Here is a 15420-nt window from a genome sequence, read left to right as displayed (position 1 = left end):
GCCACCCTTAGCAGCAACAACTGCAATCAAGCGTTTGCGATAACTTGCAATGAGTCTATTACAGCGCTGTGGAGGAATTTTGGCCCACTCATCTTGGCAGAATTGTTGTAATTCAGCCACACTGGAGGGTTTTCGAGCATGAACCGCCTTTTTAAGGTCATGCCACAGCATCTCAATAGGATTCAGGTCAGGACTTTGACTAGGCCACTCCAAAGTCTTCATTTTGTTTTTCTTCAGCCATTCAGAGGTGGATTTGCTGGTGTGTTTTGGATCATTGTCCTGCTGCAGAACCCAAGTTCGCTTCAGCTTGAGGTCACGAACAGATGGCCGGACATTGTCCTTCAGGATGTTTTGGTAGACAGCTGAATTCATGGTTCCATTTATCACAGCAAGTCTTCCAGGTCCTGAAGCAGCAAAACAGCCCCAGACCATCACACTACCACCACCATATCACCAAACACTTTTTCACACAGGGCCATGTGGGTTTGGATTTTGTTTTCCCTTCATAAAAAAACCCTTCATTTAAAAACGGCATGTTGTGTTTACTTGTGTTATATTTGATTAATATTTAAATTAGTTTGATGATCTGAAACAATAAAGTGTGACAAACATGCAAAAAAAGAAAAAAATCAGGAAGGGGGCCAATACTTTTTCACACCACTGTATGTATTGTAGTAGGTTGACAAGAGAAAGAAATATATTTTTGTGCTTTAAAGTGTATATATATATATATATATATATATATATATATATATATATATATATATAGCCTTCTATATATGTCATAAATATATTAGATTATATTTATCCATTTATGATGTAATATATGGTTAATATGTGCAAATATATGTATACATGTGTATATATAATTTATTTATTGTATATTCTATAATGTATTATCTATATTTATATGTAGATTATGTATGTCTATGTTTTATTATAACATAATATATGGCATTAATAACACTGACCATAATATCTACTTTGTGCACAGCACACATCTCTAAAATATGAATCATGGTGACGTCTTAGGCTTGTAAATCCATCATTACATCGTAAAAGCTCATGTCTGAATATAGATTCTATTTTTTGCTCTACTGTTTGCACAATTCTTGCAGCTGTTATAATAATGTCCACTGCTTACCGAACACTGTTTGAATAGATGAATATATATAAATATATATTGGTTGGATATTCTCTATCTACCTTTCTGTTTGCTGTCAGAGTCATTGTATGAGAGACAATGTACAGAAACCTCACCTAAAAAGAGCAGACAATAAAGTACTGCCATTGTTTCAGTGCAGATGTGCGTCAGCTGTGTCGTCCTTTTCTAAACCTGAATGAAGGTCAGGCTGGGAGAAGTTAGCACTGCTCGTCGTGCATTAAATAAAAGGGGGGAATTTTAATGGAAATGAGACATTAAACACCAAGCTCTGACTTCAGTGTTAGAGATGGTTCACTATGTCCCCAGAGTAGTTTTATATTTTACAGATCAATATTTTGTAATGAAAGAGGCTGGCGAGTGAAACCGAGCTTTATGGTTCGGCTTGCAGTGATGGATGTGTGTACCACGCTAAGCTGTATTGCGTTATGACAAATGAATTGTCACAGGAAGTCATCGTTGTCTGGCCAGTTGTGGTTAGTCAGTCCTGAGGCGCTTAACACCTTTTAATGGTTTGACCTGTTTTTGTATGTGGTTTTCTGCTGAGTCATGCCCTGTTTCCTGCTTGTACACTGGCCTGTTTGTCTTTGGCTATGGTTCATTATAGCTTTTGTTTGAAACATCATGATATATTCATATCTGCTTCATATCAGTGTATTCTGATAAGCTGTCTACAAGCTGCAGCTCACTTGGTGGATTTATTAAGACGTCTCAGACTGTTTGTCAGTCGTGCTTTGGGTTCTTCCTGATGCAGTTCTGTGATGTAATCAAGTCCTTTACAGACTCATGCTGCCGCTGATTGATTAAGCATCGCTGGTGTCTGTAAATGGCCTCATTGTAATCAACCGGTTTGTTTGAATACTGTTTAGGAAACACTGATCCTTTGAAGAGACACAGATCGATACGTTGATTGAGAGTTGACTAGGGTTATTATCGCAAATGAAAACAAAGGAAGCAAATTTGTGTTTGTTGTTGTTCTTGGTGTTAATAAAATCATACAAAACACACACAGAATTACATTAAAAAATATATATATTAATGATATTTTATACATTTATTTTGTTAGATTTTTCACATTTTTGCATGTTTCTTACACTCACCAAGCCTGCATTTATTTGAAAATGCAGTAATACAGTAATATTGTGAAATATTGAAATATTATTACAACTTTAAATGTTTTTGTATTTTTTAATATTTTAAAATGTAGTTTTTAGTGTCACATGATCCTTAAGAAATCATTCTAATATTTTGATTATCTGTCTATCTATCTATCTATCTATCTATATATGAATTAAAATAGTTTTGAATTATTGATTTTCATTGTTTTCTGTATAAAAATCTAAAAGAACCACAGTTCTTACAGGGTAAATGCAAAAGCAACAATTTTCTTTGACTTGATTCACTGAATAAGGTCCCATGTTTTCAATTTTGAAGAAAAGAATGGTATTTTGTACGGCACAGCACTGTTGGTGAGTCTTGGGAATTTTGGTCAGCAGGAGTCTGGCATGAGCGTCTGTCTAAAAGACTGGAATACACTACATGACTTTTAAAATCTGGACAGACTGAAGTCTTTTGCCATCATACACTACACGATTTTCTATGAAATCTGTCAACTAAAAATCTGCTGACTGGCTCTGAGTTTTGGCCACTAGCGTCAACTTCTCCAGACTGTAAATCTGAGAAAAATGTGTATTTCTGCCTTATACTTTTTGACTTCTTCATCTTCGGCCGTGGGGAACGGAGCAAGAACTATATGCGGTGGTATCATCAAAAATGCATGAATATCAGACGGAGCAGTTGGCTCTGCTCGAAGGACGAGAGCCAGGGGACACTTTAACAGGTGCAGAGCGTAATGGCTCTATTTCAGATGCGTGCGGAGACACGGCACAACGAGATGCTGCTCTACGAATCTCAAGTCTGGATTGTTTTACGAGTTGAAACGGATGTTGATTTGTGCTCCAAGTGAAGGACATACAGTGAACAACTATACAACAAGACTTCCCAAACTGAAAGAAATTAAGTTTTTAAAGTGTAGCCTGATTGTAATCAAGGCTAAATTCGAGTTAAAGCGTCTTTTTGACCATTAGCTGTCCCCCTTGACCACTAAAACACACAACAGTGGCAATTAACCCACAAATACACAAAGTTCCAAACGCTCAGTCTCCCATTAATGTCCTGACTTGAGCCAGAGCTCATTAAGACCAATAGAGTGTCTAATTAAGCCACGCACTGTGAGAGCAAGCAGCTGGTCTTCCCAGCAGCCTTTAGGATTTCATTGACTGAGGGGCCCATGGCTCTGTTCTGGCCTTTTTACATGGACTCTTCCCCTCCCAGAACCCCAACCCTGTTTACAAAGGTTCAAGCCATGCTGCCTGGCATATGAATTAATATTTAAGTGACAGTTCACAAGAAAAATGAAAATTAAGCCATTATTTTTCACATTTATTAATCCAAATTCTGCACAAGTCACTGTTTTCCATTAATTACAATGAGTAGAGTTTTTTGTTTGCACTTTATGTTACAGCACTTATGTGTACTTACCTAAGAAAGTACTGGGTAATATAAGGTAATTACATGGGTTATGGTTAGTACCTAGTTATTATTTATCATAATTACTATAACAAGTACATAATATGTACATGTAGAGCAGGACTGTAAAATAAAGTGCAGTTACACTATTTTAAGGTGTCCTTGTTATAGTGTAATTATACATTTAAGTACATAGTATTGATTAACTACATGTACTTACTATATGGTTAGGCTTAGGATTAGGGTTTGGTTTAGGGTTACTTGCATGTAATTGTACAAAATGTATTGTTATTACAATAGTAAGTGCATGTAACGTGTACCAAGTACACCTTAAAATAAATGGTTACCTAAAATGCTATCATTTGTAGCTGCACAAAGGAAGGTAAAGTACCATAAAAGTAGTCCATACGATTTGTGTGCTATGTTTTAAGTCTTCTGAAGTCATGGGAAACTGAAATTTGTGTCAGTAAAAATCTTCTCAACAAAGGTTTTGAGAAAAGTGACATTGTCCGATTCAAATCGTTCTTCTTAATTAATTGATTGTTTCTTTCCCTCTCTTTAATCAGTTTTTTCTTATAACGTCTTATCTGCATTTTTGTTAGAAAGTTGTATTATTAATTTTTATATTTTGGTTTAATTAGTTTTTTTTTATCATTTTAAATTATTTTTCCACACATTTTCTTCATTGTACAGCAACTTCTGCTGCTTTAAATGTGCTATGTACTCGAAATATTTTGTCAACTGAATTCTGATTGAGTTCACAAAACTAGTTTGAAGGATTCATTCACAGTTTGGACTCACTCGGTTCTTGAGTTCAAGTCACTCTCAGCAAGACTGGAGAAAGATTATCAATGAAAAATGACTTCAATTTTCGTTGTTACTACATGAAAAGCAGCAATCAAGACAAAAATCAAAGAAAGTCATACAGGTTTAGAACATCATGAAGATGAGATTATATGATTTTTGACATGAAAAGCTCTTGGAAAGCAACATTCCACTTGGAAGAGGTCAACTGAGGTAATTTACAAATAAGTTTAATGAGTCTAATGACTTGATCTCATAAGCTCATTGACATTGTGGCCGGATGGTCTGTTTGTTGCTGCAGTGAGCTGCTGTTAATATTTTCGGCGTCATGTGATACTTGCGGTAGTGGAGACAGTTGGCCTCTCTTGCAAGTGCGACTCGAGTTCTGCATGTTGACAGATGGAACCCCGTCGCCCCCCTTTAGTAGCTTTGTTTCAGTGAATCACACCTCTACGGAGATGGGACATCCCTGTCAGAGATTTCCACACCTCCGTTTTCCACTTCAGTCTTCTTTCCTTCTCTCTTTCTCTCTCTCTCTCCATCTGTCCCCAAGGAATGCCTGAAAATAGCAGCCTAGGGAAAACTGGGTCAGGCATCTTCATGGGTTCCTGGGGTGGGATTTGGAGGTTGGGATGTGCGCTACGTGAAGAGTCAGGAGGCGGACAGAATCGAGACTGGATTATATTGACAGATGGAGCTGTCTTCATTCCTACATTTACTTTGTGCCGTGTTTTTACTGACTTTGCATTTTGGCTCTGTTTGGATTCTTATTCTGTCTCACTCTTTTTCCTGGCATGGCTACTTTTGTTCGTTAGACTGTCTGCACCTGCTTTCTTTCACTGAAGTTCACCCAAAAATGAAAATTGTATCATTTTTTACTCACACTTATGTCGTTCCAAACTCATTTGCTGATTTTTCTAGCTGTTTAACAAAAGAGTAGACACTTTTGAAGAATTTTTATGTTTCCTCACATTTTTTGTATATTTATACTGTATATTTACACAAATGTTTGAGGCCAGTGAGATTTTTAAATATTTTTGAAAGAAGTCTTATGAAGGCTGTTTTTATTTGACAAAAATACAGTAAAAACTCTAATATTGTGAAATATTGTTACAGTTTAAAAATAACTGTTTTCTGTTTGAATATATTTTAAAATCTAATTTATTCCTAATGGCAAAGCTGAATTTTCAGTCTTCAGTGTCATATGATCCTTCAGAAATCATTCTAATATGCAGTTTAGCTGCTCAAGAAACATTTCTAATTATTATCAATGTTGAAAACATCTGTGGTGCTTAATATATTTGTTGAAACAGTGATACATTTTTTTCAGCTTTCTTTGATGAATATAAAGTTAAAAAAGAACCACATTTAGCCTATTTGAAATATAAATATTTTGTTATAAATGTCTTTACTGTCACTTTTTATCAATTTATTGCATCCTTGCTGAATAAAAGATTGCTGTAATGCAAATTAATAAAAGATAAAATGTTCATATAATATTTGCACTATAAGTTAAACAGCTATAATATTACTCCATATAAACACTTTTGAAGGAAAATTATGCCATATATGATGCAAAGCATTATTGATTAATTTGTGCTTTCTTACTCATGATTCCATGACTATTTTAAGTCTTTTCAGGAAAACAGGCTTGGATAATTAAAGACAGATTTTTTTTTATTTGGATGAATTATTTTTCATTTAATGATATTGCTTCTTACTACCTCATTTAAAACAAAAATATAAACAAAATTCAAGAGTTAACCAGAGATCTTATGTTTCAGGCTGCTCCCACAGGCCAAACAACCTGTCTTCACTCTAAATAATTATCAACATATGCACTGAAATAATGTAAAACGGCTGTTAATTAGATTTTACAATGCTCCCCTCAAACCAAGGTTCCACATCATGAACACAAAGAGCTTCTCTCGGCAGAAATCCAATCAGGTTTTTATCTTATGTTTACAATTTCTAAAAAATCCCTCCAGGCAATTGTGAAAGAGCTTCCTATTCAGTACTTATTCCTAGTTCTTCATGCATACTGAGAGCAAGCATTATACCAGTTCTGTAAGTTGTACAGAACTATAATTTTCTTGGTTTCGAGTCTTTTCAGCAAGGCCATGCCCTCATGTACAGTACAGTCTCAAAACCACACCTGCATCTTCTCCAATGGAAGTCCCCAAACACAGCAGCCTGTGTTTTATATAGCCGTGCTGACATGGCAAGTTTTCTTATAGTTTGTGAACGTGAATTCATTCATCAAAGTCTGCTAAGGAACAACACTTTAGCTTGCCACTTCTCAACCTAGAGTTCAGTGCATTCGCAAACATTGACACGAATCATGTGAAAAGGCCCGAAGGTCTAATACAAGGCCTGCGGGCTTCATGGTGGGATGTGAGGTGCTAAACAGAGTCTCAATGACCTGCCACTGCGTCTGTGTTTATGAAGGACACAGCGCAGCTCTGTGGGACTCAATTTGTGAATGGCTCTCTCTTTCTGTCTTCCCCTACGGGCCATGGTTGATGTCAGAGGACAGGGTGTTAGTGGAAGCTCCCTTTGGTTGCTGATTTGATGCTAGTTTTATGGTTTATTGCGTAATAGACTGGTTAGACTTGATATGAACTTAACAGTGATGAAAACGAGGCTGTGAGGGATAGACAGTCTTTATAATGGCATGCAATGTAAAAAGGCCCTAGATCACAATTTATTTTACTGAAAGACGTTTCATCAGCTGAAGAACCCATTGAACACACTGTAGTTCCCTCCTTCACAGTCTTGTTTTCATTTCTGTCAAAAGTTAAATATGGCGCTTCAGATTATAAATAGTTACATTTCGTGACAATTTTTACTGTTGATGTGAATAGAGGTCTATATTAATGCCCCACTGCAATACAAAACATAAGGCAAATATTAATATTTTCACAATAATATAAATAATAGGAATTTAAGGCTTGGATATCTGCTGATATTAGAAATTTTTACAATTATTTAATAATATACAATTGTGCAATGCTACTTTCCTTTACTAGTACATTTGACTTTTTCACATCATGTAGTGCTCAAATAAAGAAAATCTTTTTAATAACACTGTAAATCTCATATGTTAGTCTGAAGCTCTTATGACGCAGGTAAGGTACGTGTGACTAACCCCAGGCTAAGAAAACTGAATGTTTGTTTACTGATATCGGCCTAACATGAGTCTTATGTAGCTGCCGATGTCATAAAGACATTGGTGAACAAGTGACATTGATGTATGTGTTTGTAAAGTATAAGTTTAAGTTAAAAAGCCTTGTGTCAATGAAGTTACTAAAAGCCAATCTAATGCATAGAAACATGTTGCACAGGATTATGGCATTGGCAGTTACCAGACTGCTGCATCACTGTCACAGCTCATTCCACCGCCTTAGCCGGCTTATTGCTGCTTCAAGAGTTCTGACGATGCTGTTTCCTTCTCTCTGCAGGATTTAAGTGTCCTGTCTGCTCCAAATCAGTGGCATCCAATGAGATGGAAGTTCACTTCATCATGTGTCTGAGCAAGCCCCGCCTCTCCTACAACGGTAAGACACGGCCCCACTGTCCCCGCCCCCTCTCTTTCCCGCAAATTTCAGAGGTATCAACTCAGTATCTTTGCTCTCCACTATTTTCCTCCTATTTTGAGTCACTGTATTGGTTTATCCTTTCATTCTCCATTTCATTCTTGTCTGTGACTCCATTCCGGGGCTAAAAAGAGTCTGTGAACTGTGGATGACCCCTTAATCTAGGTCTCTCTCTCTCTCTCTTTCTGTTTTGCCGTGGGAAACCAAGGTCATCACTGTATATGACGTTTGTCACCCATTTTTTGCTTTGTCTTTTTTCTTCTAAAGAGTTTCAAGGCATCTGTAGGCTGTCGAATTATAGTCAATTTGTCAAAATATTCCTCTACGGATTTCTACTCCAGCCATGTTTGATATCACTGCTCATATTGTCTTAAAGATATTACTGAATTTGCATCGCATTAAACTTCCATAATATGATGGATATCCGAGTTAAACAGAATGTTCAGTGGGAAATAAACAGGGCAATATTTATTTTTTTCCCATTGGGTTTTCATTGAATCTTTTCATCGATCATGCCAATGTTAAACGTAAGGCTGTATTAAATATTAATATTATTCTTCTCATGGTTACATCAGATAAAAGGTTGTTTCAGAGGCAGAGAAAGATTTTTATTTTTTTTGAAGATTGCATGAACTTTTTCTATAGAAAAAAGTTAAGTGCTCAATTAAAAATGTTTTTATTAAGAATAAGGTCAACTTTGATTAAATATTATCTTTTAGGCTTTGGTTAATTAATTTGAAACGGAGCCCTAAGTTCAAATAAACTGACTTCTTACATCTATGAAAATTCGTAATATATTTTTTTAAATGATCTTATTAAAAACAAGATTTTTTTTATCATCTTAAAGTATATAATTTTTATACTTTATAAAATAAATTACTATGATCTAATTAATTTAAATCTAAACCTGTTATCTGTTACCTATAAACCATTTTATTATATTAAAATAATTTAGATCTTTTATTTTTTAGTTCATTCATTTTATTTTTTTAAATAAAGATATTTCAATATAAAAAATGTAAATAAAAATGAAAATAATTGCAGTTTTAATCATTTAAAAAAATATATTCTTAACCTATTATCTTATATGAAAATGTTTTAAATAATTTCATGTTTTTTATTTATTTTATTTTCAACAATCTAAACCTATTTTATTGTATTAAAATAAAATTGAGATCTTTTATTTTTTGTTAATTCTTTTTATTATTTCATTATCTTTTAAGTTTTTTTCTTATATGAAAACAGTTGCAATTTTAATAATTTTATATTTAATTAATATAAATAAAATAAATACTTTTCATTTTATTTTAATCTTAACCTATTATCTTATATAAAATTGTTTCAAACATTTTCATATGCTTTTTATTCATTTTATTTTATTTTTAGCAGTCTAAACAAGTTGTTTTTTTTATCTGTAAGTGGTGCAGTACACTGACAAGCAATACTATAGCTCACTTTCTATTCTGTGAGCTTTTGGATCAGTGAAGTGCAGCTTTGCAGGAAGATGGCACACATGACTTAGCTGTAGTGACCCGATGACATGCGTAGTCTCTGCTTGTAACAGCTGTGTTGGGTTGGATGGACGTCTGACTGACAGCTACCTGACTGAGGGACAGCTGTCCAACCCAGCCTGAGCTAAAGGTGACCCGCAGCGATGCATCTGATCTTTACTGGTGTCACATGATCTGTCTTCACAAAACATTCATTTAATGCCTTTTGGTTCACTTGTCAATATTTATTGAGCTAAAGCAAGGCTTTTAGATGTACAGTCACCTTTAAAAGAAAATTAATACAGGTTATGCATGTTAATACCAGTTGTAAACAGCAAGATCACTTGCTTTCCTTACAGTTTTGCTCCTATTTAATCCCTTGTTTTATCGTTTTGTTACTTGCTGACCCCACCATGTTCAAGTTGGTGACATTACCAGACCAGAACACACTGGAGTTAATCTTATTTCCCAGAATGCACTCTGTCCCATTGTCAGCTGCAGCCAGTGACAGTCACACGTCAGCAGATCTGCTCACTGTAAAAGCCACTGTCTGTGAATGCAGTATACACTTTGCTTGCCTTTTGACACTGTGGTTTGTGCCCACTAGCCCTCCATTTCCCTGTGAACTCTAATCCACCCCAGTTTGTATTGATCCAGGCAGGGAATGACCCTAGATGTCACCATCTCCCATCTTCCCAGACTCAATTCTTCAGATTCCATTCACCTGACACTCATTATTACACCCTCAGCTGTTCCCCATTGCCACAGACTATATATTCTACTCTCTGTCACCACAATGCCTGGTTGTATTAGTTGTAAATTAATTGTTTGTAGCGTTTGTTCATCTCTGGGGATACATGCACTGTGTTGCCGTTTTATGTATCCCGTTCCTTATACTGCTTTGTTTTTTTGCCTTGTTGGCTTTTTGGTTTATTAAAGAGATTCTTACCTGCACTTGGACCCAGACTTCATCTTTCCACAGCGCTCTCTAAGTGTTCCGTGACAGAATACAACCAGCAAACAGGTCGCTTAGGTCGGTGCGGGCGGCGTGGTCTACTCGCGGTCTTCCTGAGGTGGCGGTGTCCGCTCACGATCCTCCCGAGGCAGTGGAGCTCACTTCAAGCCTCACCGAAGCGGCGGAGCCCGCTGATGTTCCCTCTGAGGCAGCAGAGCTCGCTTTAGGCCCTTTCAAAGAGGCGGAGTCCGCTGATGTTCCCTCCGAGGCAGCGGAGCTCGCTTCAGGCCTTCCCGAAGCGGCGGAGCCCGCTGATGTTCCCTCCGAGGCAGCGGAGCTCGCTTCAGGCCTTCCCGAAGCGGCGGAGCCCGCTGATGTTCCCTCCGAGGCAGCGGAGCTCACTTCAGGCCTTCCTGAAGCGGCCGAGCCCGCTGATGAACCTCCTGAGGCAGCGGAGCTCGCTTCAGGCCTTTTCAAAGCGGCGGAGTCCGCTGATATTGTCTCCGAGGCCGCAGACCTCGCTTCAGGCCTTCCCGAAGTGACGGAGCCCGCTGATGTTCCCTCCGAGGCGGCGGAGCTTGCTTTAGGCCTTCCTGAAGCGGCGGAGGACGCTGATGTTCCCTCCGAGACAGTGGAGCTCGCGTCAGGCCTTTTCAGCAGCGGAGCTCGCTTTAGGTTTTCCCGAAGCGGCGGTGCCCGCTCACGAGCCTCCCGAGGCGGTGGTTCCCGCTCACAGATCTCCCGAAGCGGCAGTGTCTGCTGATGTGCCCCCCGAAGCGGAGGAGCCCGCCATTGCCCGCTCCAAGATGGCAGCTCCACACACACCGCTGTGGTGGCCGCTGGTTCTGCCCTGGGTCCCCATCCCGCCGGTGCTGCCTCAGGCCCCAGGTCCCCCTCCAGCACACGGACCTGGTCCCCCCATCCCACCGTTCCGCCCCCGCTCTGCCGTCCCCCTGGATCTAAGCCGTTCCTTAGAGGAGGGGTCCTGTCATGAGTCCGGGTCCTGCGCTTCTCCCTCTCACCACAAGAGGTCGCCATCTTCCCGGACTCAATTCTCCAGATTCCATTCACCTGACACTCATTATTACACCCTCAGCTGTTCCCCATTGCCACAGACTATATATTCTACTCTCTCTCACCACTCTGCCTGGTTGTATTAGTTGTAAATTAATTGTTTGTTCATCTCTAGGGATACATGCACTGTGTTTCCTGTTTTATGTATCCCGTTCCTTATACTGGTTTGTTTTTTTGCCTTGTTGGCTTTTTGGTTTATTAAAGAGATTCTTACCTGCACTTGGACCCAGACTTCGTCTTTCCACAGCGCTCTCTAAGTGTTCCGTGACAATCAGTACATGGTATTTTTGCTAAATTGTTTTAATGTTATTTATATATATATATATATATATATATATATATATATATATATTTTAAATGGCTTGTTGTACCAAATGGTTCAGGCAGGCAGATAGATAGATAGATAGATAGATAGATAGATAGATAGATAGATAGATAGATAGATACAGACAGATACATAGATAGATAGATAGATAGATAGATAGAGATTTTTGTTTCAGCCATGAGACCATGAAGAAAACATTGTGAAACAGAAATGTTATTCTGCCCTCTGAAAAACTCTCTCTCATCCCCCTCCCCATGTGAGAGCTAAATTTAACAGCAGGTATTAAAATATCATCATGCATAGTCCTGGCTTGGAAAAGACTCACTGGTCAGCTCACATGGGCCCTTCAGAGGGTGATACACACACTTGCACACACAAAACTGCTATCAAAGTAATAGCGTTAACATTTCAGGGGCTAAACCAAGAAGATCAAACACAAAATGACAGCTATCTGGCAGAAAGAATAGGGAACATGATTACCAACAACTTGAACTGAAAGGCCTAACCAGCGACTGATCTCTCTTCCACACACACCTGTCCATTCCTGTAAATTAGTGCAGCTTGTCTGAGCTGCTGAAGTCATCGGCCCTAAGAGGATAACAAGCTCAAGTGCAGGAGGGTGTGCGTCCTGCTGTCGTCCAGGGATGTGCAGGGGAAAGGGCAACATGTTTGGCTTGCTGGGACCAGCGTCTGGAAAATTGCAACAGCATTTCAGAATTTTTTTGTGGAGCTAGAATAGTTGCATTATTTTACATAAATTCCTTCATAACTCTCAAACAACTACACATCTATGTATTATATATCTAATAGAAGACACATTTATGTGCCAAAAAGCAACTGTACTATTAATACTTAAGCGTTATAATGAGAAATATATTAATACTGAATTAAATAAAAGATTGTTAAAGAGTGTTGCAATTGTCACTGTAATGGGGCTGAAGGGAATTGTAACACTTAAAAATATTTGACAATTTGATCTTAAATAAGAGCCAAAATTAAGAATAACTAAATAGTTTTATCCTTTGTGTTATTTTTTGTATTTTTAGGTTTTTATATTTATTTTGTAAAAAAAAGAAGAAAAAAGAAATAAAGCATAAATCTAAGTGGGACTAATAATTTAATTATTATTTCAAGTACAGAATTATTTGACTATTATTAGAATTATATTCTATATTATATTATATTATTATTTTATTTTTAATATTATATTACAGTGGGTACGAAAAGGATTCAGACCCCCTTCAATTTTTCACTCTTTGTTATATTGCAGCCATTTGCTAAAATCATTTAAGTTATTTTTTTTTCCTCATTAATGTACACACAGCACCCCATATTGACAGAAAAACACAGAATTGTTGACATTTTTGCAAATTTATTAAAAAAGAAAAACTGAAATATCACATGGTCCTAAGCAGTGTTGGGGAAAGTTACTTTTAAAAGTAATGCATTACAATATTGCGTTACTCCCTAAAAAAGTAACTAATTACATTACTTAGCTACTTTTTATGGAAAGTAATGCGTTACGTTACTTTTGCGTTACTTTTGCGTTACTTTTTAAATATGAGCAGGGCTTGATTGTTTTTAATACAAGAAATTACATTAATACAAATGTAAAAGCCCTGTATCTTGTGAAGGAAAAGTAAATTGACGTCTGTAAAGTAAAACTCAGGATAAGAAGGTTTAACACTCTTCGGCAATAAAAAAACAATGAAGTACAATTGTTAGTTTATCTAAAGTCTTTTTTTCTTATTAGTATGGTTGAACTGGATCATCAAAGGTCAGCAGCAAAGACATTGGTTAATAAAATGGGATTAGATACATTTGTGTTATTTAACATTTAATTATTGCATGTTTGCGTCATATTCTGAGTTTGAATTTCACTGTTTTAATTCATTTTGATGAATACTAAGTCTGTTTTTTGCGAGTGGGATGAATTCATGCACATTCACATTTAGATCTATAGAAACAGCATGCTCACACAGCGCACTGTCAGTCAATAAATGGGGAAAAAGTAACTGGCGTTACTTTTTTGAAAAAGTAACTCAGATATTTTCTTGTAAATTAAAAAGTAATGCGTTACTTGAAAAAAGTAATATTATTACGTAACTCGCGTTACTTGTAATGCGTTACCCCCAACACTGGTCCTAAGTATTCAGGGCCCGGTTGCATGAAAACCCTTAAGATAAGAAAACCCTTAATTGTAAGGTTAAGGGTACCCTTAGTGAAACATGGGTTGCAAGAAAAAAACCTAAGGGCTTACTTAAGGGAAGTTAAGGCTGTCACTTAAGTATTTCCCTTAATTGCTTAAGTGTTCCCTTAAGTTCTGTTATGCGTTGCTACAAAGACCCTTTGCTGTGGGTTCTCTATTGGATTGAAATCTGGTGACTGTGGAGGCCATTTGAGTAAAGTGAACTCATTATCATGTTCAAGAAACTAGTCTGAGATGATTTGAGCTTTGTAACATGGTGCATTATCCTGCTGGAAGTAGCCATCAGAAGATGGGTACAACGTAGTCATAAAGGGATGGACATGGTCAGCAACAATACTCAGGTAGGCTGTGGTGTTTAAACGATGCTCAATTGGTACTAATGGGCCCAAAGTGTGCCAAGAAAATATCCCCCACCCCATTACACCACCACCACCACCAGCCTGAACCGTTGAGACAAGGCAGGATGGATCCATGCTTTCATGTTCTTTACGACAAATTCTGACCCTACCATCTGAATGTCGCAGCAGAAATCTCATCAGAAAGGCTCATCAGACCAGGCAACATTTTTCCAATCTTCTATTGTCCAATTTTGGTGAGCCTGTGCGAATTGTAGCCTCCGTTTCCTGTTCTTAGCTGACAGGAGCGGCACCCGGTGTCGTCTTCTGCTGCTGTAGCCCATCTGCTTCAGGGTTCAACGTGGTTTGCGTTCAGAGATTGTACTCCGCATACCTTGGTTGTAACGAGTGGTTATTTGAGTTACTGTTGCCTTTCTATCATCTCTAACCAGTCTGCCCATTCTCCTCTGACCTCTGACATCAACAAGGCATTTTTGTCCACACAACTGCTGCTCACTGGATATTTTCTCTTTTTCCGACCATTCTCTGTAAACCCTAGAGATGGTTGTGTGTGAAAATCCCAGTAGATCAGCAGTTTTTGAACTACTCGGACCAGCCCATCTGGCACCAACAACCATTCCACGTTCAAAGTCACTTAAATCCCCTTTCTTCCCCATTCTGATGCTCGGTTTGAACTTCAACAAGTCGTCTTCACCACATCTAGATGCCTAAATGCATTGAGTTGTTGTCATGTGATTAGCAATTTGTGTTACCAAGCAATTGAACAGGTGTAACTAATAAAGTGGTCGGTGAGTAGGTATATATATATATATATATATATATATATATATACATACATATATACAGTGCCCTCCAAAGGTATTGGAACAGTAAAGACAAAATTGCTCTGTTGGCTGTGGAGTCAAGACATTTGCAAATAT

The 15420-nt window shown here is 37.6% G+C and overlaps 1 protein-coding gene across 1 annotated transcript in view; it reads left to right on the top strand.

Annotated features, from left to right (window-relative positions):
- Positions 1–15420, top strand: part of LOC306868431 (E3 ubiquitin-protein ligase znrf1-like) — a 34156-nt gene that overhangs the window by 10408 nt on the left and 8328 nt on the right. The window contains exon 2 of the mRNA XM_079414590.1: positions 7957–8052. Coding sequence (XP_079270716.1) covers positions 7957–8052 — 96 coding nt within the window. The remainder of the gene's footprint in view (positions 1–7956; positions 8053–15420) is intronic.

Source organism: Barbus barbus, assembly GCF_936440315.1.
Source record: "Barbus barbus genome assembly, chromosome: 50".
NCBI classification, from domain to species: Eukaryota; Metazoa; Chordata; class Actinopteri; order Cypriniformes; family Cyprinidae; genus Barbus; species Barbus barbus.
Note: the sequence above shows the minus strand (reverse complement) of the source record. Positions and strands in the feature narration are given on the sequence as shown.